At 41.0% G+C, this 24,019-nt stretch overlaps 1 protein-coding gene across 1 annotated transcript in view; it reads right to left on the bottom strand.

Annotated features, from left to right (window-relative positions):
* The window catches only part of SORCS3 (sortilin related VPS10 domain containing receptor 3), a 520,755-nt gene that overhangs the window by 70,657 nt on the left and 426,079 nt on the right, over positions 1-24,019 (bottom strand). Inside the window, exons 10-13 of the mRNA XM_054690210.1 lie at positions 16,940-17,086; positions 15,056-15,158; positions 9,454-9,530; positions 6,550-6,641 (exon numbers count right to left, since the gene is read on the bottom strand). Coding sequence (XP_054546185.1) covers positions 6,550-6,641; positions 9,454-9,530; positions 15,056-15,158; positions 16,940-17,086 — 419 coding nt within the window. The remainder of the gene's footprint in view (positions 1-6,549; positions 6,642-9,453; positions 9,531-15,055; positions 15,159-16,939; positions 17,087-24,019) is intronic.

The following is a 24,019-nucleotide window of genomic DNA, read 5'->3' on the forward strand; positions in this document are numbered from 1 at the left end:
AAATATTGATGCCCATGATGTGCCTGGTTTAGCAGTGGCCTCTGTTCTAAGGATATAGGGTTAACAAGAAAGTGAAGTCCCTTGATCCAGTCGAATGTACAGTCTGGTTTGAGGAGACCATGAATACCAAAATACGAGTTGGAAACAAATGAGAACTGTTCATGAGAACAGTTAAAATAGAGCAACTGAATAGCTACTTTGCGTTGAAAATTTAAGTAAGTCCTCTCTTAGGAGGTGATGTTTAAACTGAGATCTGAATGATAACAATTATGCAAAAATTGAGATGAGATCACTACACTGGGAAGATTCAGTGTGAAAGTAAGATTCAATACGGGAAGAATGAAAAGATGGTCAGTGTTAGAAGAGTAATAGGAAGGGAAAATAATGGAAGGAAATGGAGTCGCAAAATCAGGTGGGAACCAGGCTATGAACAATCTTGTTTCCAGTTGAAATGGGAGAGATATGATTTGATTTAATTTTAAGGGATAATTTTTATTTGTCTGTGGTAAATGGATTGCTGAGGCTGAAAGAGGATGCAAGGAGATGAACTGGGGAGAAACTTGGCAACTGAAGGAGACCAAGAAAAAGAAGGGGCTTGGATAAAGGATATAGTAGGGGAGACAGAAAGAGATGGAAAGATTTAGAATATTTTTATGGGTGAACCCAATGGGATTTGGTGATGGTATATTTATAGGTTATTTAAGCAAAAGCAAAATCACGTACAACATGGGTTTTGGGGAATACATAATTGATTAAGTAAAGGAAAGAACAGGAGGAAGAGAGGTTTTTTGTTTGGTTTGGTGAACGAGAAGGTTTACATAATTTTTGATTTTCATGTTGTGATACTCTCAAGGAGACCATGGATCAGATTTCTGGGGAGTGATCAAAGTTGGGGACGCATATTTGCACATGAACTATATGGCGGGACCAACTTAAAGCACAAGCTTAATTTAAAAGAATAAAAAAGTCCTATATCAGGAGAAAAGAGTAAGAACGGATGACTCAAACTGAAAACAAACCTGGGGCTGTTGTCAATCACAAGGTAAACATTTTGTAACAATGGTTCCATTGTGAGACATGACCAAGCTACTACAAATCTAGTTTACATTCAAAGACAGATAACATGCAGTCATCGGATAATTTATTTCTCTATCAGATACTAAATACTATGTTCATTTTTAATTACTGTCAAAAACCTGACAATCAATGTGATTAAAGGAATAAATAGGTTGTCCTAGAAACAGGTTATATGAATTGAAGATAGCTTAGGGAAAAGAATAGAGTTGAATGAATTACCATTTCCTTTTAATTTTTTTTTTAGTAAGAAAGTTTCCAAATAGCTAAACAAATAAACAAATGCAACACAGTTGGTTGACTACTGATATATTTTCGAATGAAATCAGAGATAATGTACTTGGAAGCATGAAAATATCAATTAAAAATACAGAGAAGATAAAAGAGAAAAGATTTCCATTCTTAAATTTTTTCTAAAGATCATAGTCAAATATTTGTGCAAAGCATATAAGCTTCCCAGTATTTTGTCTTGTCCATTGGTATATCCTAGTCCTTATACTAATGCTGGAAAAACAATATATGGCCAATGAATATATGATAGATGAGGGAACAAAGGCATACATTCTGTCATGAGTTGCATATCTGATCATTTCCCAAGACTTAGAAAGACTAAACAAACAAACAAGCAAACAAGAACCCCTTGAGGTTCCTTCCAGCTGTAGGAGTCTAAACCCCCTACTATTCTGAAGCACACTTATTCAGCATAGTCCTAGGCAGTAGAATGGGGACCAATGAACAGAAATTACAAGTAGATTCATTATTGTTCAGCATTAAGACAATTTTTCTAACCACGAGAGCCATCATACAGGATGGGAGCGCTGTCTGGCATGTTTGCAAAATGGTGGCACTGGGACATTCTGGTGAGGTGGTGACTGACTGGTTGCTAAACTTGACGTGGAGCCAGACTTCAAATCTTCAAAGACCCTTACGCTGGGGCCTATTACTTTTTACTATAGAATTGAGATGAGATGCACTCTCAGAAACAGAGACTTCTAGGAACCACCAGAATTCTCCCTAGCACAGAAACACTGAGTTATAATGGTCTTGATAATCCATCTTCCTCCCTTTGGTGAGGTGCAGTGCTCCACTTAATTGTAATGCAACACATGTGGTGGTGTTTGGCCACCAGAAGCTCTTCAGAATAGCACACACATTTTTGCTTCTCAGAGGCATATATTGGTTGGAATGATTATTTTCACGTGAATATTTCTCTTAATGTCATGCAGGTGTTCACAACCATTTATAGATGAACAAAGGAACAAAAGGACCAGGTGATGTTTTGTTTACTGTTTCCAAGAACATTCGATCAAAAGGGGATACTGACAGCTTGTCGGGTCTAGGCAAACAGTAGGACCCCATTCTACCTGCTGCTCAGTCTGTCCACTGTGAGTTTTCATTAAAGTGCTGCATTCTGTGGGCCTCCACTGTTCATTTCACTCTAAGGTGAAAGGTAATACTCGACAGCAGTGGCAAGCTTACCTGAAACAGCACCTAGGTTCTAATAGCTGCGCATCCAAATGTACATGGTCACGGAGAGCTGACTTCATTTGTATGCTGTTTTGTCTTGATGCATAGCTAGCTACCCATCATTTCAATTTATAGGAAACAGCATGCCTTTTAGCCTAGCTAAAGTTTCTCTAGCTTTGCAATTATGACTTCTATTTTCCGTGAAAGGCATTATAGCTATTATTTAAATTGGAGAGATACTATGCCTTTGTGTGAGTGGGTGGGCTGGTGTCTTTTTCTTATAAAAATATATATACATCTGTATGCAAAATAATGTCAGTCTGAGATCCAGAACAGAAAATAACAATGAACTGATTAGTTAACCTTTATTCCACTTAAAATGAGCTCTGTCTTTACTTCAAAGGTTGTGACTTAATTAGAAGCTATCTGTGATGAAACAACTGCACTTAAGTTTGCCATTCATGAGCAGGAGAAAAAGTCAGTTAAGAGTCATGTAAGGAAATATTGATGATAATGATATGGTCAAGCCCTTACAAAATACCCACTTAGCCTTTGCAAAAAAAAAAAAAAAAGTGCAAAGGAGAATTCCTGAATGAGTTATTTGCTGTTGCTGTTCATAACACACATGCTCAAAAGCTGGCATTTAACCACTGCAGGGAGTAGTTCAGAGAACAGCATTCACAGATAGGCAAACAGAAATCATAGATGGTGTTCAAGTTCAGGGAGACGGCTGTAGCCTTTGTGACAAATGACAGTATCAATATCCTCTATATAGAGAAAACAGTCCAAAAAGCTTGGTCTGAAAAATCATCTTTAATATTTTGTAAGTTGGGTATGCAAACAAATGGTGGGTAGCTACAGCTATGTCTTCATCATAATCATCATCATCAGAAATTCAATAGGAATGCAGCTTTTTTAAGTTCTATCTATAGATATGTACATATGTATATGTATACATGTATATTACCAATAAGAAATATTTCACAGAATAAAGGAAAACTCAAACTTTCTGTTAATGAGTTTGAGAAGTATGATTTGATCCTATTTACATGTCCCTGAGTGAATATTAAATAATTTTCTCAACTAGATCATTTCCCTCCAGAAATTCCCAGATCACTGCTCTTTTTGGAAGTCATCAAGTCTCTATAGAGAAACTAGTGCAGAACAGACTGGACCATGAGATGTAAGATGCTAAAATTCCCCAAAGCCAAAACCCTCCCCAGTCCCTCTGCCTCATACACTCTGTCCACGACAAATATACTCACCTTTTCTATCTTTGAAAGGAAACAGCAACAAATTCCCTTTACCCTTTGAACAAGGAATGTTTTGTGCACTGGCTCTACAAATCAGCCACATGTAAGGAATAGGATCCTACTGAAGTGAAGAAGAAAGCACAGGAGGGCGGTGGCCCAGTATAAAAATGGGGCTGCCGCCCTCTTGTCCCAGGGCTTAAGCAGAAGAAATCTGCCCAGTTCTATATGTTGCAGGGCATCTATCAATTCACCTCTGGAGATTTAGATGGCAGATTTAGATCATCATGACAAAGATGAGAAAAACTGTATTTGCTGGTTAAAACACAGAGAAATTTGTTTTAAAAGTCAAGCTGTCCTCTTTGAAAGTACAAATCCTACTCAGTCCTCTACAGAGACAGAAGTCTTCCCTCCACACAGAGGCAGGTCTTCATCACAGAAGAAATTACCTAAAGGTTCAACCTGAACCACCTAAAACCTCCTTTATGTTCTTCTGCATCCTACTCTCCCTTATGAAACTAAATCTCTTGATCCATTCGATTAGTCTTCAGATGACTTCCTATACTTCCTGAATCCCAGGCTTTTGCCTCTTTCCCTGTCTTGCCTCCATTAGTCCTCCTACTCCTGATACCCTTTTTTGAAAAATTTATTTAGCTTTACTTTTTTTTTTTGCATTTTTGAGGTAACACTGGTTTACAACACTGTAGGTGATTCAGAGGTACAGGTTCATACCTCTCTGGCATCCTTTTTTATGCCCCCATGTCCCTGCTGTAGGAAGACCCCCTTCCACATGAGGCAGGACCCCACCATGCGTCAGGATTCCAGGGATACCAACAGCCAGCATCCTTCAGAAGGCACTGTTTTGATTTCTGGTAATATGAAGACTGTCTAAACTCTATATCATGATTATCATCTCCAAGAAGGCAGGGGCCATGTGATAGGTCTCTATGTACTCATTAAATTATCTGGAAAATTAAGTTAAAACAGAAGAACATTTATGAAAGATAACCAACTTGGTAAGAGTTAGGTAGCCATGAAGAAGATATTTAATGCCTTCATTTTTATGTCACTATAAATGAGTAATAAAAGGAGTAACAGATACATAGGGTTGTTACAAGAAATAATTTTGATAATTCATAGCATGTAAAGTGTCCAGAGTATAGTAATTCCTAGGTACAGGGTGACTAGCATTAAGATCAAGTAACTCTAGTCTTCTGATACTATCCCTAAAGAGCATAAAATCAGCAGTAAGATTATGATAAACAATTAAAATAGGAGATTTTACAAGTATATTCTTGAATTGGTAGAGGATTTTAAAAAATAAATGATTCCATGCATCTTTTAAAAATTTATTCTCATAATCTCTCGGTAAGAAAATATAATGGTAAGTATAAATATTTTATGTTAGATTGAGTTCAAGAAACTGACAATATTTGACCATATTTGATCTAAAAATGGCAATTTCCTATGATTTATCTTAATAAATGGCCAAACTGAGAGGTATTTACTTAAGCCTTTGCCAAGGTGGCTGAAGTTTGGATTTGGCACCAAGGTATCTTCTGCCTTTTTCCAATAACAATCTATGTTTCCCAGTAAAATTCTTACTCTAAAAAAGGCTACTCTTCCCAAATTGAGGGTCTGGTCATCAAGCCAAGGTCCAATCTACAGTCCATGACTAATCCCACAAACTGAACCCTAAATAGCATTTTCTCTACAGCCAAATATTGACTCTCAGATATTCACTTTGCTGAATCTGATGCCTGAAAACCTTTCCTTTCAGAATATAAACACACAAAATTTATCCATCCCTTGGCAAAAACAAACAACAGTAACATCATCATCATAGGAATATATTCTCACTTAGCTCTTTGTCCACACTGAAGCATATTTAAAATACACACTCAATTTCATTCCAAAATCTACTTTCTTGATAAGATTTATTTATACCATCTTTACTCCATTGCTTATCAGCTCATTTATTCATTCATAAATACCATGCAATTTCACACCCACCTTTCTTCTGAATTTATACTGACAAAAAAAATCAAAATCCTCCTACATTTCTTAATCCTACATCTTTTTCCTTCTACGACCAACTTGAGTTGATTATAGAATTTGGAACTACTACTCACTTTTTCCTGTAGCCTTCATGAAAACATTTCTCTTGGGGTTCTATCTTTTGGGCTCTTTCTCCTTAATTTGTTTCAATATTTCTTATTCCTTATTGTACATACTCTTCTGAGGCATTGAACCCAGTGACATAGCTTTACCTGCCACTTACCACCTACTGGCTAATAAATTCAAACTAGACTGTCAGTCCAGACCTCTCTCCTGATATTCAGATGCCCATGTCTGACAGCCAATGATAGTTATCTCTGCTTGAATATTCATAAGTCTTTCAACTCAACTTATCTATACCTGAACTCAGCATCTGTTAGATGGGGCTCATCTTCCACTTGCAACAATTTCCACCTTTCATATTCTGTATTCTTAATCACTGCTGTCTGAAATCACAGGCCCCTTTTCTGCTCATTTATTGCTTGATCCTATCATCCCACATCATTCACTGTACTTCCTCATCTAAATTATCTGGCCTACTGTTATCTAAGAGTTAGATGATGCAGTGCATACTAAATGGATAATGGATGGATAAATGGATAAAGAAATGGATGAATGGGAATAAAATCATGCAGCATAACTTGTCCCAATGTTTTGCACTAAAATATCACTCATTAATAGGGCAGGGAACTGTCCTTACCACAAATGCCTGACTGGCAGAGGAGTGTGTTTCATGGCCACGAGGGCGCCACCCCAGTCTAGGAACCAGACATTGTACTCTTCATCAAAGATCTGGAACAACAACAACAATAACAATCATAGCAACACCTTACATTTGCATGGTGCTCAACAATTTACAAAGTCTTTTAACATACATTGTTTCATCTAGCTTCTGAGTTTGCAACAACTCTACAGGTAGTTTGATGAGTACTATCACCCCAAGTAACCAAGTAGGAAATGGGCTTGCAGAGAAGAAGTAAGAGTCTCCCTAGGCCACTCAAATGGCATCTCCAGGGCTTTTTTCACTAGTACTATCAACCAGTGTGCTATAAGAAGGTGAGCCAACAAGATGTTTTCTCAAGTATACATCCCAAAGGAAAATATGACTTAAAAAGCTTTCCTGTCTTTTTCATCTTACTAGTGACTACTCAGTTCTCTCTTCTTTCTCATGTATTCAGATATTTGCTAATATATAAATGGTTTGTGTTTTAAAATTTTGTTTATAAATTATGTAGCAACTTCAAAGACACTTTGCATAGACATTATGGTATACATGAATACTGAGTTCTTAGACTTAGCTAACACCTCCAAGGTTCCCATGCAAGTGGGATGAAGACCCAAGTTTGATGTTTGGGGATCTTTACTCTAAATGCTCATTGGAACACAGAACTTTCCAGGACCTAGATTCTTTTATTTAATCATTTATGTGTTGCCTATTCATTCACCTATTCACCCATGTGACTCATTCAGTGACCCATCCATTCACCTACAGATAAGCATTTACTGAGTACCTACTATGATGCAAAGCTCTGAGTTAAGAAAACTTTAGACCTAGTTGAACATATATCAGTGCTCTGTTATATGACTTTAGTATAGCCACACTGAAACAGGACAAACCTTTTTCTAGTAGAGAACCAACCTTCTGCTTTACATCTGCTAGAGGAAAGAGGAATTGGAGAATCCTTCTAGCTCTTAACACTAATATTGGCTTTTACAGCCTTGATGGAAAGGTTGGAAAAATGGATTAGGTGAGACATTCTTGAAGGAGTAAGGAGGTATAAAAAGATTTAAAATGGAGTGCCTAGGAAGAATGGGGGTCTCCTTTTCATATGCCCTGGAGTATACTACTAAGAAAAATTAAATGAATACTCAGACTTAAACCTCTCAATAACCTTTTCCACATTTGCTTTTTAAGGAAAGAAAAATGTCTACACTAATGGTGTGTCTCAATGCATAAAGGATCTAAGGGCCATCCATTTCTATTTCAGATATAAACTCTAAGCCCAGAATGCTAGTATTTTCTCTTCAGAGTTCAAAGGTGGGCTCTGTGATAAAATATCAGAACTGAGGGCTACAAGCACATTCTGGATGCTTGGGAGGAAAGACAACTCATCCTTACATTCCTGACACTATCATTCTGGTCACTATTAACTTTTGCTCTGTCCAGTACTGAAGTGGAAACTGGAATTCTTACTTATTTTGGAAAAGAATATCAAAGTATTAAGAGCACAAGGAAGGAATAATATAGTGGTCACTTAACCAGGTGAATAATTTCTTGAGTCAGAGGGACAATGGCTTGTCTGTTGGGAGTTTATGTACAAGAAGAGTTTGTATTCTAGTTTCCATCCTTATTTGGCACATCCAATAAATTAGCTTATATTTTGAAGATATGTTCTTATTTATGCCTTTGTTCTTCATCCACCTGACTTATAGATAGGAACTTAACATCCTTTGCTGTATGTCTTACAGTACTTAAAATAATTATTTCAATTAGATCCTTGGTAAATCTCTTTTGTTAGTGGCAGTGGTGAGAGTAGTGGCAATGGGGGTGGTGATGATGATGCTGGTGATAGTGATGATAATCTTTGCAAAGAGATCCAAAGAGGAAGTGAGCCAACTCAATTATAGATGGTGAAGTCACCTTTATCATCAAGTCATGTAGTGCCCTTCCCTTTATTTTTTCAACTTTAAGATTCAGTGAAATGTCAAATTTTCTTGTGAATTATTTCCTAGTTTTCCCCAAGCAGAGCCAACTCCTTTCTATTCTCTACATTCCAAGAATACCACTAAATAATACAATTACCATAATTTGCAATTAGTTATTTATGAGTCCATTTATTCTCCTTAACTCTGAGTTTCTTGAGGAAAGGAACTCCAAAGTATTCAGCTGCATCCTCAGTGATACCTAGATGACATTGTTTTAAGTCTGTGATGTCCAAGATAGTACCCACATGTGGCTATTTCAATTTAAATTGATTAAGTTAAATTAAAATAAATTAAAATTTCAGTTTCTCTGCCATACATTTCAAGTGCTCAGTAACTTCACAAGATACAGAACATATTCATCATTCTCAAAAGTTCTATGGGACAGTCTGTTATGCATGTTTATAAAGTTGAATGTTTTTCAGGTAGTATGTATCTATTAAGCTTTTCATACTTACTGTACCTACACAATGCAGACTTATACAGCTTTACTGGATTTAGCATTCTACTCCTTTCATCTTGTAAAGGGACAGGCTGAGAAAGGTGAACAGACCTGTTTGTCAAGATCCCATGGCACATAATTGATAAAAGTCACTTTTGGTTTAATCCTCAGAAACCAGCACACACTTAGCCCTTGGGGGCTGTGCCACACATATTGTTGAATGAAAAGATGAACAAGCCGGGGATTCCAGTTCTCCCTCTACCCTTCCAGTGCTCTTCCCATTTTACCCCACTGCCCTTCAAATCTGCCAGTCAAACCAACCAAACTGAAGAGGGACTTCATTTTTTTTTTTTTTTTTGCAGCCACAAAGCCTTAGTGAACCTGATAATCAATAATAAGAAGAGAGAGTGACAGAACTTGCTCCAAATGCCCCTTTCCTGTTCCCAGTCTCCCAATTACCTGTCTCCATGTGTTGCCCCCATCAGAAGAGATGAACACACCAATATCAGTGTATGAGAGCTCTGGGCCAATGTTGCCTGAAACATAAGCAGATCATTTAATATTGTCAGACAGCTTACAGATTTAGTATCTTGGGTTAGGGGAGGAGGTTGCAGAGAGTAAAAGTTTTCTAAGTGATATTTACAGTTGATTTGTGCATGCTGTTTCTCTGTGTTATATCAAAAACCCAGCAGGGAGAAAAACTCGATATGTGGGGGAAAGTAAATAATATGACAGGAGTGTGTCTTTAAATAATAAGTCTCAAAGACTGAATATTGAACAGCTTGGATTTCTTGAACTATTCAATCTGTGTAACAATGATTTCTTAAAATTGATCTTGATAGGTGTTCTCTGAAGGAACAAAGAGGTGTTCGCCAAAGACTAGAAGAGCAGACACACATGGAGAAGCTGGCCCTAGGGCACATTCCTTCTCATGTATAATTTTAGCCAAAGAAAAACTGTGTGCGTGTATGTCTGTGTACATTTACATGCATGTGTGCTGTGTGGGTGTTTTCAACTTAAACTTGTCAACATGTCTCCTGAGCCCCAGGCAGTTGAATGACCCAATAGTATATTCTGTGCAACCTCAACTACATGCCCATGTTAAGCTGATTATACTCAGCAGATTATGGCCACCACGCAGCAGGCAAAGTCACCAGGCTTATGCCTAGACTGACCACTGTTTTATTATTTTTTAAATTTTATTATTTTTTTTTAATATCTTTTTTTTTTTTATAGAGGCATGCTTTATTTATTTGTTTGCTGGTTTGTTTGTTTTGTTTATACATGCACTGGGTACAGTCAGAAGCGCAGGAGGGTGAGAGAATTCACCAGAGCCAGAGCAGGGAGCAGAGCAGGCAGAAGGACCGAAGTACACTGCTGAGGGGAGCAGCGGGCGGCAAGAGAGGTCTGCGCGCCATGTGGGACCCTCCTCTGGTGGCCGGGGAGCAGCCGGGGATCGATCCTGCACCGCAGAGGCCGCGGGCAGCTTCGCAACCCAGCGCTCAACCGCTGCGCCACCGGGGAGGCCCCGATTTTAATTTTATTATTTTTAAGGATTTATTTATTTATGCATACTAGAGCTGGGGCACAGGCCAGAGGTGCAGGGGGTGAGAGAATTCACCAGAGACAGAGTGGGAGCAGAACAAGCAGATCGACTGAAATACACTGCTGAGGGGAGCAGTGGGCGAGACAGGAGAGGTCTGCTGCGCCATGTGTGGTTAGCTTCCTGGCCAGTGGTTGAAACCAGGCCCTTTTTTCCCTTCCCAATGTACTTCATTTCTTTGTAATATGTTTAAAAATAGGAAGTAGTCAAGATTTTCTAGTCTGTCTATATTGTCAAAGTTGCCCCCATGGACATTACTCCCCTCAGAGCCCAGAACCACGCCACAAACTCAGTAGTTTTTGCCCAATAAGTAACTGTGCAATGGAGACACAAGTAAACTAATGATTGAATCACGTGCCAATGTTTATGTGTGTTTGGGGAAGGATAGAGAACCAGGAAAATACCTTGAGCATGTAAGAATTGATCATTTTGGCTGGTATTTTTTTTCTTTAAAAACAGCAAGAAGGCAATGTTAGCTCCCACACAACTGTAGCCTAAATAAGAGCACAATAAAAATGCAATAATGAAAATGTTAATTGAGCTCCTGACATTTAATGCTTCAAAATGAGAAATTAAAGCCAGGCTCCAGCTTGTCAAACTCCCATCAGCATCAGGGAGCACAAAGCTAGCCAACTTGTTTTGACACTTGGGCTTCTAAAAATAACCTTGGGGCTTGGGACTTTGGAATAGGTGCAAGTGGAATGAGGAGAAGCATGATGAGCAGCTCTGTGGAGATCTGTTTGGAATGTGGGATGCGGCTCTTCAGATACACTATTGGAAGTCACAGATAAAGAAAAGAGGGATGGGACAAAGAATGTCAACTCAAATCATTCCACTCAGTAGCAACTGCCTGGAGCACAGAGCTAAGAAGGTTTCTGAAGTCATCTTTGGTTTTAACAGAATTAAGTGTGGTGATCAATTAGTAATGTCTATCAAGGTGGTAACTGGAGAGGGAGGCAGGAGCACAGTTGCCACAGAGTTGGAGATCAGCCGCCTCAGACAGGGCTTCTGAGGACCTACCTCGTCACCTCTCACCAACCTCTCCCAGAAAGCTCTATCGGGCTGGTTTTACAGGTTCACAGTGAAGTTTGATCCTGGAGATAGAATACAATGACTCATCCCAGAGACAGAAAGTTAGTTCCCAGCTGTAGCCAAGTGTGGGAGCCCCTCAGGGCCTTGTGGGATATCTGATAGGAAGCGTCATGGTGTCAGAGAAGGAAGACATGAACCCTGGCTCTGGTGCACCTGGGAGGCTTACAAAGAGGTCACTGACCAGTAGACAAAGAGGTAGCTCTTCACCACTTCAGTGTGTGACAGCAGAGAGGAGGGAGGCAAGGGTGGAGTGGACCATCTCTTGCAGTGGCCACATGTCTCTGATTCTCAGTTAAACACATGTGTGGTTGTAGTGGGGGAAAGAATATTGTATGAATTATTCTGGAATCCTCTGGAGATAGAGATGCTACTCATCACCACTGAAGCCCATCCGGGTGATTAAGGGCTAGTGGAGGAGGCAACCAGAGCACAGTTAACTGCAGGAAGAGAAGGCCCTCCATGGCAGGAACAGCAGGAGCATGTGAATGCTTTGAGTTTACTAGAAGCAAGGCAGGGAGCCTGGGGTAGCTGAGCAGATGACATGGAAAGGGGCTCCTCTGTCTGAAGGGCTATTGCATGGACCAGACTTGAAGTTAGAGGGGGTGCAGGCAGCACATGACCCCTGTCCCTTCCCTCCATCTCTTCCTCTACAAATTGAGGAAGAATGTAATTGTCTCACGTTGCTGGGCAAGCAAGGCAAGGACAACTGTTGCACTGCGGGGCCAGTTGCTCCTGACTACTTGTGTGTAGACACCAGGACAAGGATCTTTAGAACCCTAGGGCTTCTGTAGTGACCAAAGTCTGCAGGCTTGAATTCCATCTACCTTCTGAGATGACCTCAACACAAGTGTGAGAAGAATCCCAGAGTATTACTTTCAGTCTCGCAGCTTCCCTGAGACCACAGCGCAGTGCAAGATGGGAAAAGACAATGAGTGGTGAGTGTGGAAGGAGAAAGTCCAAGGTCACCAACACCTGAAAGTAGGTGAGCGCATGGCTGTTGGAAAGGGCCCTGAAGAGCATGCATCTTTGCGGAGATCTGGCATCCCCGCCTAACTGACAGCATACTGGCTAACTTCATCATTCCTTTTCTGATAGCAAATGACCTCCCGGGGAGAGCTGGCAAGCAGGGTGAGGGGAAGCTGGGAAAGAGGAGGGTGAGCCAGTGACCTGGCTCTGGCTCCTCACGGGGACCTCGTCAGCTGTCCTACTTCTCCTTCCAATGTCGGGGCTCAGCAAAGAGCCAAACACAGTTACAGGAGTTACAAAAGGGAGAGAAAAAGGAATTAGCCAATTCTTATGAATCAGGACCAAGAAAAGCAGTTTAAGCAAATCTTTAATATCTGAAGGTGTTAATAGATAAAGACTTGATATTAGACTAATTTGGGGGCATGCGTAGGTCACAGGAAATAAACATTAATCCCAACTCACAACTCACTCCGCTCGCAGAGCTCTGATGGGTCTGTGAATACACTCTCAGCTCTAACCCTTACAATGCTCTCTCAAGTAGAAAAGAACACCTTGTTTTACAGATGAGGAAAATGAAACACAGAGATTAAAGTGTGAAGCAAATACACAGGGCTGGTAAGTATTAGAGCTCAATTTGAAGGACAGGACGACAGGGTTCCTGAGGGGGTCCATTCATTCATGTATGCACAATGTCTGCATGTGATTTATGGATTCTAGCAAAGGAAATGAGCAAGCCCTGATCTTCTGAAGCAAGTCGAGTAGTTCAAACATCTGTAATGTTAATGACGGCATAGGGAACACCTATCGAGCATTCAGTATGGCCTAGGCACTATTCTAAGCACTTTAAACCCCATGCATCATTGAATCCTTCAATTCTATTGTATCAGTACTATTATTCCTTCTTTGTCAGTGAGATCCCTGAGGTCCAGAATAGTTCAGTCACACAGAACAAAGCCTGGCTATTTAAATAATATTAACATATCTTCTTGATCACTGTTGTCCACTGTTGCTTCTCTGCTCCAGGGCTTCCTGCAGGCCTTGAGGAGAGGCCTAGTGCATAGCAGCTGAGCTGGGAGGGCCAACCCACAGGAATTATGGAGGGTGGGCATCACTTCCCCAGCCAGAAGAACCTCCAGGCCTGCCCTCATCACTCACTGTCAGGGGCTTCCTGAGGCAACAGTGTTAATTAACTGTGGTGGGTCCAATTCCTATGGGGCTGGGAGGAGCTGACAGAAGTGCAAGGTTATGCTGGCTGCCATTTAATTAGAGTGCTTGGTTGTTGGTGGTAGTGAGAAGTTCACAGGACTGGGGACTTGGAGAAGGAAGCCACGTTCAGGAGAGCAGGGGCCACAGCTTCGGACTGATGTGAAAAAAGAGAATGTGCCATCTCAGAAAGCCACTGTGAATACATCTGCTTTCATTAGAAAAGACCTGCCTGACACCAGAGCTGTGCCCTCTGAGATGAGAAAGCTGCCTTGCTGTATGCCATCAACGTTTCCTGAAAAGGTGTATGCAAATCAAATGCATACTAATCAGACACATTTCCCTGGAGACTTTCATTTTCATTTCAGAGTTGCTTTATCTTCATTTCTGATTGATGTTCAGTGGACAGTGGTTCCAACGATACAACCTTAAGTTTTTCTACCCTTTCCCCCAGGCTTTCAGCCAAGTGGTTAATCATGTGTAAACAAACCTTTACATGCTCCAGAGACCTCCTGATTAAAAACAGCTCTGGGGTGAAACCCTTTGTAAGAAATCCTCCGTGCAAAGAGAAAAGGACCCCAAAATCTATTTGGTGAGCTGGGAAGTTCATATATCATGTTTTCTTAGAGTAGGAATGCCTCACTGCACTCAGTCTTTCTGATCTTTCAGTTTATGTTGAGGGCCTTGGAGCTGTGACTGTGTAGGGTGGCAGGTACCCTAGAAGTGACAGATACTTGGAGTTCTTTCCCCAAGTTATTTAGGCACAACTTGGGGACTCTAATGATTTCCTATGGAGAGCGTCCACAAACTGATCTGATGCTCAAAAGATGATCCAGACAGAGGTTCTAAGCATTTTCAAGAAGTTCCGAGAGGGCCTCCCTGGTGGCACAGCGGGTTGAGCACAGTGCTGTGAAGCGTTCCGTAGCCTCTGCACCATGGGTTCGATTTCCGGCCAGTCAAGGAGATTCCCACATGGTGTGGCAGACCACTCCTGTCTCACCCACTGCTCCCCTCAGCAATGTATTTCAGTCAGTCCACCTGTTCTGCTCCCCACTCTCTATCTGGTGAATCCTCTCACCCTCCTGAGCATCTGGCCTGTACCCCAGTTCTTATATAAAAAAAGTTTGTTTTTTTTTTGTTTTTTTTTAAAAGAAGAAGTACTGAGAGAGAGACAAGGCCAGGGGATTGCTTTCTTACCTGTTGCCACCACAAGTCCCGGGGCCGTCTCCTTGCTAGAGATCCTTCCTGAGGAATACGGGTTTTCAGAGATCTGCAAGTGCAGGTGCAAGGAGCAGAAGGGCTAAAACGGAGAGGAAAACAGCTTCACTCCAGGATATTCCTGACATATGCCCTCTCCCCAACAAAGGTGAGGCCCCTAGATTCCAGCTTCCAGGACAGTGAGGCACGGGATAGGAGCCTCACACTCAGCTTTGGGCAGAGTCCTCCCACTTGACAGAGCTGGAGTGATCACAGCACAAGCTGCCAGATGATCCTTCCTAGGCCGTGTCCCATAAAGTTGCCGGCTTCTTCTCTCTTCCTCACCCCCAGCCCATTCATTAAGGTCTAGCTCATGCCTGGCCTTCCTTGTGAGGTCTCCCTGACCACAGGATAACACTGACCTTGTCCTCACTATCACACGCTACTTCTAAGAGCTCTCGGCGTCACTGGGAAGGGTGGAGAGGGTTAGCCGAATCTAACTGCCTCCTGGCCTAGGACTACCCACTCTTCAACCAGATGGTGTTTCTGTTTTGTGTGTTTAGCTCCTGTTTATCAGTTTACTTAAAACATGTGAAGCCATTAACTAAATTTCCTATATGCTTGTATTATTTATTGGTCACTTAGCAGTGAGAAGTATATCATTTATGATTGATTATCTTTGGTGCATTCTTGAAAGAGGCTGGGGATTTGTAGAGATGTACAATTTTTAATAAGTACCAAAAAGAAAATGATGAAATTGGGAAAAGAGAATTAGGTCAGGAAAATAAGGAAGTGATGATTAAGCTCTCAGAAAAAAAAATTCATTTTTCTCTAACCTTCTTTGTACTCGAAGCAAAAAATATGGAACTGAAATAAAAACCACAAAAGGAGAAGGGCCATTTTTGCCCTATTTACCCCCATATCCCTAGTTTTATTTTTTTAATTATTATTTTATATATATTTTACATCATTTTTCATTTTCATGCAATGTATGCATTTTCATGCAATGTATGCATTTTCATCTTGGTTATCATCCCCATAAAATTCCCACCCCCTTTGTTTTGCTCCTACTCCCTTACTCGCCCCTATAGGGTGTCTCTGGTTAATAGTTGCCTGTTAATTTTGATTTTTACTTTATTATAATTAGTCTTTTTCCTGATCCCTTATTTAGGTTTTCTAAATCCTTGCTATGAGTGAGACCATCCGGTATTTCTAGTTTTAACATAATGTGTAGACTATTATCAAGCGGTTAAGAAATGTTTTTGAATATGTGGCAAAAGGCAGCTTCTTGCAAAGAAGAAGCATAGCCATTTCTGCAACCTTAGAGGAATTTCTTATCGGGGTCCTCATTAAAAGTCCACTATGAGCTGTGAATTTCACCACCTTCCCTTCCACCTAGAATTGCAGCACCTGAGGGGAGAGATAATGTCTTATAGGCACGTTCTCCTTAGTGCCGACCTCAGTGTTCTGCACAGCAGGAGCCCTGGGGTGCTGAGAAATTAACTAATATCCCATGTGGATCCACAGCCTGACTTTTTCTTGGCTTCCAAGACAATTTGCTTTCCAGAACATCTCTTAAGCATGTACTGAACTGCATCACAGCAGCACCAGTTAGCAAGTATGGTGCCCTCTGCCTCCGCTGGGGCCCTTGAACTCAGGCCCTTTCTCTTGCATGTTCCTTTTCCTGACTAGGAGTTGGAACACGTCATTTATCTTTAGTAAAACAAGTGGAAATCAACTCATATTCCACGCAAGTGATGTGGCAGCTGGACCTGGCAGATCCACACCCTGGGCAGCATCAGGCGAGTTCCAGAGCCTCCTGATGAAGAGAGCCCCACATTAACCAGCCCACCCTGTGGGTTTCACATGATACTGGTGACTGACCAGCTGGCAGTGGACAGGACTTCCTCTCAGGTCCACATCTGGAGCTTTCAGCAGGCGCCAATCCCTGCCTTTGTTGTAAGTGATGTATGTCTTCACCTGCTCATCCACCTTCTTATTGGCCAGGAATATCCCTTTGATACCTGCTACCTAGGAAAAAGGGTGAGAGATGGAGAACCACAGTGGGCCAACATGCCTGTGGTCTGGGAGATGCCCTGGGAGAAGCCTCAGCCTTTCCACAAGGTTAGGGGGTGCAGAAGAGGAGGAATGTGGCAGGAAATGCCATGTGCCACATAGTCTCTGGGAGAAATTTAATTTGCTCATTTCATACCCACCCCCAAGTACCCCACTCCCCTTGATCCATCTGTTTTCCCCACTTCATATGATGTCACTTTGTTCCTAACCATTATTAGGACCTTATCATTGATGAGCTACTAATATGCTCCCTTGGTAGGAGTAGCTGAAAACAGCTGAAGCATTACCCCTTCTAGAAAATACAGGGTTTTGCTCAAATGGGGGACTGTTGACAGGTTTGAAGGTTTAGCTCTTCATGGTGGAAATATAGAATCCCAGTTAGTAACGAAGAAAATATTTGGGGTCAGATAACCCAGTTTGGTGGCCCGGCACCTATCTCGCGCTGTGCCACCAGCTCACTGTGACTGTGACTACCTCCCAGAGCAACTCGGGTCCCAGTCAATGGTCACTTTGCAATAAGTGTAATTAGCCCTGTCCTCTTTTTCCCGGCCACTTCTGGAAAAGGAATCCTTAGATAGCGCAGAGTGCTCCTGCTGGAGTTCCCCAGTACTGGGATTTGCATACCCTTGATATTTTGAAAGGAGAAGAGCACCTCAAGCAGATAGACGATTAAAAGAGATTTATGATCCAAAAAGGTTCTGGAGAAAGTATAAATTCAACTTAAAGTTTTATTCCTTTTATGTCTGCATTCTGAGCACTAAAAATGTTATTGAGAATGAGAATGCATTATGTCAAAGTTTCCCCTCACTTCTCTACAAGTTCCAGCAAGATTCAAAGCCAAAAGGTCATTCAAATAGTGTGTGTGGAAAAAAAAAAATAGTATGTGTGCACATTCACTCACACACACACACACACACACACACACACACAGAAGATAGAATGGCAGGTTTTTTAGATAATACTTAATACCTCAAAATTATAATTGTACTTATTCCCCATTCTTTGAGGATCATGGTTAACTGAGATTTATTCCAATTCTGAGAACACCAGTGAGAAAGTGATAGAATTTCGCAGAAGTAAGTTCTTTTATTTTTTTTAATGACACGATTAAGCTGATAAAATAAAAACTCTGTTCTTTCTTAATTTTTTTAAGTAACCTGACCGACCTTGAGAAAGAATGCCAACCCAAATGAAAACAAACAAAATGGACAAGGAATGTCAGAATGAGAACAGAATTATGTGGGAAGGACACCTCAAGGGAATCTGACAAAGGGCCAACAAGGACTGATTAGAATCCTAACTTAGACAGAGTGGGGAGGGCGGGGTGGGGACAGAATTCAAGGCAATGGAGTCAGTGGCGCTTGAGGAAGGCTGACTTCTCATGTGCACATCTAGGGGTGGAGAGCCCCTTAGCTCACCTCAGCCTTTAAAACCAGCTGCAAAGGTATTTCTCTTAGACTGACTATAAATTTCCCTCACAAAGAATAGAATCTGTTTCTTTAGGACTTTTTGCCTGATACAGGCCTCTGAGGATTCTCCTAAGCCACAGGGCTGGTGGCCTTTCTGAGGGACCTTCAGATAATGATTCCAAAGAACACTTTCTCCTAAGCTCTACTCCCACTAAACATGTCCCCAAGGCCTTGGTATCCACTTCCTGGAAGGAAATATACAGGTCAGATCAGACTCCTGAGTCTGCTTCTGTGGGGTTCCTGGCACCTCCAACACCTGCCCTCTAGCTTGATGCACTACAGTATGAATTAGTCACTCAGCTGCCTCCTTGTGTTCTTCTGAATAAGCATGCCCAGCAAATGGAATGCTTGCACCCCTATTTTCCCACTGAGAGCTCTACCACTTGGATGGACATTTTCTGTGTGATTCACAAGTCCTGAGAACAAAATCAGGAAAATGGGTACTGAAAAGGAATAGGGAGGAGAGATCAACAGGGAACTCATCTGCAGTTCCTGGCAGTGTTTCACCAGCAGTGGCACATAACACCACAGCAATCCCTCCGCTGAAGGAACCGGAATGTTTCCTATTTGAATTTGGATTGTTGAGAGCCCTTATATTATTCCTGAGTTGCTTCTTGGCTCCATATCCTGTATAAATGACTATAAGTTTGGAAGGCACTTTGCTTTTGTGTACACTAGGCCAACAGCTTGCAAACGTTTTAATGGCAATCCAAGTGTGAAATGCCTTTATGCCGCAGCCTAGGAGACTTGCACCCATATGAGCATGTGTGTGAACACACGTAGGTATATGTGTAGTTCTGACACAAGAGTTCCACGAAATGCCACTTGCCTTCACTGCATGTAATGTCAAGGACTGGAGAATGACACACACATTTTAACTCATCTCCATTAAGGAGGCACTTGGCATCTGATAAACTTTAAATGTGCTTCTTGCCACTGTTGCTTGAAATAAGAAGCACGGTTGCAGCCACTGAGCAGCTGGAGAAGAGTCCCAGGTCATGCTGGTGCCTGCAGAGGGAGCAGCACAAGGGTCAGGCCCACCTGGCCCACCTTGCCTCTGGGAATCAAGCTGAATAGCAAAGCGAAGCTGATGGCAGCCCCTGGCAGGGCACTGAGTCCAGGTGGCACAGTGATTTGTTACTCACCCCCCTGAGCCCCCGGGGCCAGCAAGCCAGTGCTCTGCTGAGAAAAGCAATTACCACACTGACCTTGGGATGTCTCAAGAGTGGGGCCTGTGGTGAGGGGACAAATATTAGCTTGGGAACAATGTCCCTGTGGAGTCTAAAAGCAGTTGTCCATCTGACCGAAGAAGGGCCATCTAAGGTCATCATCAAAACTAGGGACAAGGGAAGCAGTGAAATGGCAATTTAATAAGCAAAGAGATCCGAATACTAAGGATGCTCAGAAAGTTTCATTTTATCCATGTAAATATAATGGGGTCAACTCATGAGGAAATTCAAATTAAAGCCACAAGGAGGTGTTACTAGGCCCCTACAAGAATGGTCACATACACTCATACACACACACACACACATACACACACACACACACACACACACCCCTGATAATACCAAGCGCTGGTGAAGATGTGAAGAATTCTCATACATCTCTGGTGAGGACGAGAAATGATGCCACTGTGGTAGAAACAGTTTGGCGGCTTTTTATAAACATGTCCTTTTGTTCAATCCAACAACCTTACTCTTAGTATTTACCTAGGCGAAATAAGAACTTACACTCACATGAATATTTATAGCAGTCTTGCTCATAATCACACAAAACGGGAAACACTTAAAGTCCTTCAACTGGTGGATGAACAGATGAGGAAAGAGACACACAATGGACTCAGCACTGAAAGGAACACTGACTGATACTCCGCACCATGCGTGAATCTCAAATGCATTATTCTAAGTGAAGGAAGCCAGGCTCAAAAGGCTACCTGATGTATGAGTCCACTCCAGAAAAGACAAGACTGGAGAGAGAGAGAGGGAGATATTGAAAGGGGTGGGCAGAGGAACATAAAGAGGGGGAGAGATATTAAGGGAGATAGAGGAAGACAGAGGAGAGACAGACAGAATCAGATACAGACAGACAGAAAGACAGGGAGAGAGAAACAGACAGAGAAGACACGTTGACATGACTTGGTAGAAGGAAGGGAGGCAGGCTGACTACAATGGGTCACGACAGTTTGTATCTTGATTTTGGCAGTAGCTACACACTGTATACTCCTGTCAGAACTGAGAGTTTAATAACAAAAAAAAGTTTGTATTTTACTGTACATTAAACTATTCTTCAAAAAATTAATGTGAAAATAAAGCATAGTGGGAAAAGCCTGGGCTTTTAGTCAAACAGAGAGGGTTTCATTCCAAAGCCTTGAGGCATCTGTCAACTGCCCCATCTAAGTCACGTCCCTGGGTTCCTGCATCTCACGCTCATGAGCACGAGGCTGATACCCCCACAGAGAGGTGTGGTGATGGATGCCTAAGACCTGGCCTTGTCCAGGGTTGTGCCATTGCTGTCACAGGTACTGGCCACATGTGGCTACTGAGCACGTGACATGTGGTAAATGGGACTAAGAAACTGATTGTTCATTTTAACCACTGAGAGTTTAAATGTATAGACTGATGCCTGATTCAGTACTTGGCAAAATTTTAAGCACGTCTGGGATAACTTGGGTATGTAAATCTTCTTTCTCTACAGTAAGTTTTATGAAATGTAAATCCTGATCAAGTATTTCTGGCAAAAATTTAGCATCCCAGTTGAGATGTGTGGGGAGCATAAAATAAACCCAGGATTTGTAGACTTAGTGTGGAAAAAATACAAAATGTCTCATTAGTAATTTTTCATAAAGTACATACATTGAAATAATATTTTGGATATTTGGGTTAAATACAATATATTATTATAATGAAGTTCACCTGTTTCTTTTTATATTTTTTAATGTGGGTAGTAGAATATTTAAAAGTGCATATGTAGTTTGCATTATATATTTTATTTAACAATGCTGGGTCTAAGGCATTACTGATATACTGTTGTTTGATTTATGTTGTTTTTATTGTAAGGAGTTGTAAGTGGATGACTAATATTCAGTAAAGTATTGAAGAAAATGCATCAGACCAGCAGTTCAGAGCATGTTTCCACAGTATAACTGAAGATAGTAGAATGGTTATTTGTTTCTTGATTTACCAGTGGAAAGCAATGAAGAAGAAAGGTAGCTGGGAGTTAGAGATGTGAAGAAACCCCAACAGAACTCTAAATGAAAAGAGTGTCATAAAAATAATGGTAACCACACACAATTGACTACATTCACTTCAACACCAGCCTGATTTTGCTAGAATGGGCTTGAAAGCTTTAAGAAGAGACTGATTATTATTTGGCCTTCAAGAATTATTTTCTCCCTGATTATAGCATTGTATTGTGATAGGATAGTATTGTAATAGGGTTGTATTGTGATGGATTGTATTTTGATGCAGGTATTTAAGGGAGGGCAGGGGAAAAGCTGCCCACAAAAGGAGATTGCTTCAACAGATCAGAAAAGAGACAATATTTCTATCTTATTAGGTTTTAGGGAGTGCAGTGGGGTTGATCCTCATGGCTTCCAAGGTTAGTCAGTGCCAAGACCTGCAAGGTGATTTTGTAAATAAGTCATCACTCTTTGTCCCTTTTCCAGTGTCAACCAGAGGTCTGTGAGTTGCCCTGGAAGATGGAGCAATATACCAATAGCTTGAAATGGCCAGCCTGAGCTTCCTCACATCTGTGCTACCTATTTCTGACATTTCAGAAAAGGGAAAACAAGTACCTTATCCTGCTACTTGATAATGTATATTATACATTAACTTGGCATAGAATTACATCAACAGGTAAACATTATTTGTTTGGTATGCAGATACAAGGGGAAAAATAGAGAAAGACTATTTTTAGAGCCCACACAATAACTGCCCAACTCTTTAGTCAACTAACATCATGATAATCTTCATCTCCACTATTTCCCAAGGTCACCCAACAATTTGCAAAAAAAATAGATTTCTACTCATCAGAATCCTGTTTTCTTCTCATGAAGAAATCTCATGCTTCTCTATCAGGCATGCTTTTCTCCCACACTACCCATTATCTAGATTATCATTATCACTCTTTTAGCAAACTCATCTTTAAGTCTCCCCCAATTTCTAAGTTAGAACTAACGTTCCTGTTTAGTGATCCCACAAATGGGGGCACAGCACCTCTAACACAAGTTAGACTGTGAACACTAAGAGTCCTTTAATTCCTCTCAGTAGATGGTAAGTTTCATGCACTAGTCTCATCAAACAAAATAGCCACCATGGAAGTGTGTTAATTTAGCTGAATTGAAAGTGAAAACATACTGGTTTTCCCAGCTGCATTACTCAAGGGCATTTAGAGTCCAGGAAAATTATAGTCTCTGCTAACTGGCCATATGGTACACAATCTTCATTTCTATGTGACTCTCCAGTGAAGAAGGTTAAAGTCTAATGACCCCTAGAGACCAATTAAATTGAATTTTATCTCCAAATCACAGAATGTATCTCCAGGTGCAAAACAGCACTGCCCTCTAAAAACCTTCAATATGGTCATGGTCTAGATAATGTCAGGATCCAATTTATTCCCTTGGTATTAAATGCCTTCCAAAAGCTGAACTGCAACTACTTATCCAGGACTCATTCTTGTACCTGACAAGCATCTATTCTATATAATTAGACCAGCTAGTTCATAGTCTCACAACTCTACACCATCCATCCAGTTCTTGACTCACATCATTCTTGACATTTGGAATGCCTACCATTACTTCATTTCTTCCTCCCAGGGCAAAAGGGCTAATAATCAGATTGGTAAATTTAAGAGAAAGAACTAGGCATGTACTGCTCATCCCCATCTCTGCTGTGTTGGGGATCTGCCTACAAAGACTCCATTCTCTGTACCTCAATACTGTGGTGTTACATAAATAGACCCCATGGAAGGTTTGATTTACTATGTCTGTCTGTGATTGGATGGATGAGTCCAATTCTGAGCCATGTTATTAACAAGTCCACTTACTGCTATATTTCTTTTAAAAGCAATGAAGTTGACATTTGGTCTCCATTTGTCTCACCCTTTGTCCCTCTGTTTTAAGTAGTTCTAATCTTGCACAAGTGAAAGGGGAACATTGTTTAGTGATCCCCACAGAGCCAACAAACTATATTGCAAGCTCCCTGATTATACAAAACAATACATCTCTTGCTTTCCTCAAAGGCTGAAACACAAAGAAAGGGCACAATTGACCCTGGAAAAATTGAATGGCAAAGCAGCTCAGGAGAGCTGGTTTTAGAGAAGCTGCCTTGCCTGGTATGTCTTGCTCTTCTGTAGATGCAGTGACACTGTGCATTTATTTTCCCCAACAAGACTAAAAACGGAAGACTGACTTCAGCAA

This window comes from Talpa occidentalis, unplaced genomic scaffold (genome assembly GCF_014898055.3).
Source record: "Talpa occidentalis isolate TD23 unplaced genomic scaffold, MPIMG_talOcc4v2.1 talOcc4.8, whole genome shotgun sequence".
In the NCBI taxonomy this organism is placed as follows: Eukaryota; Metazoa; Chordata; class Mammalia; order Eulipotyphla; family Talpidae; genus Talpa; species Talpa occidentalis.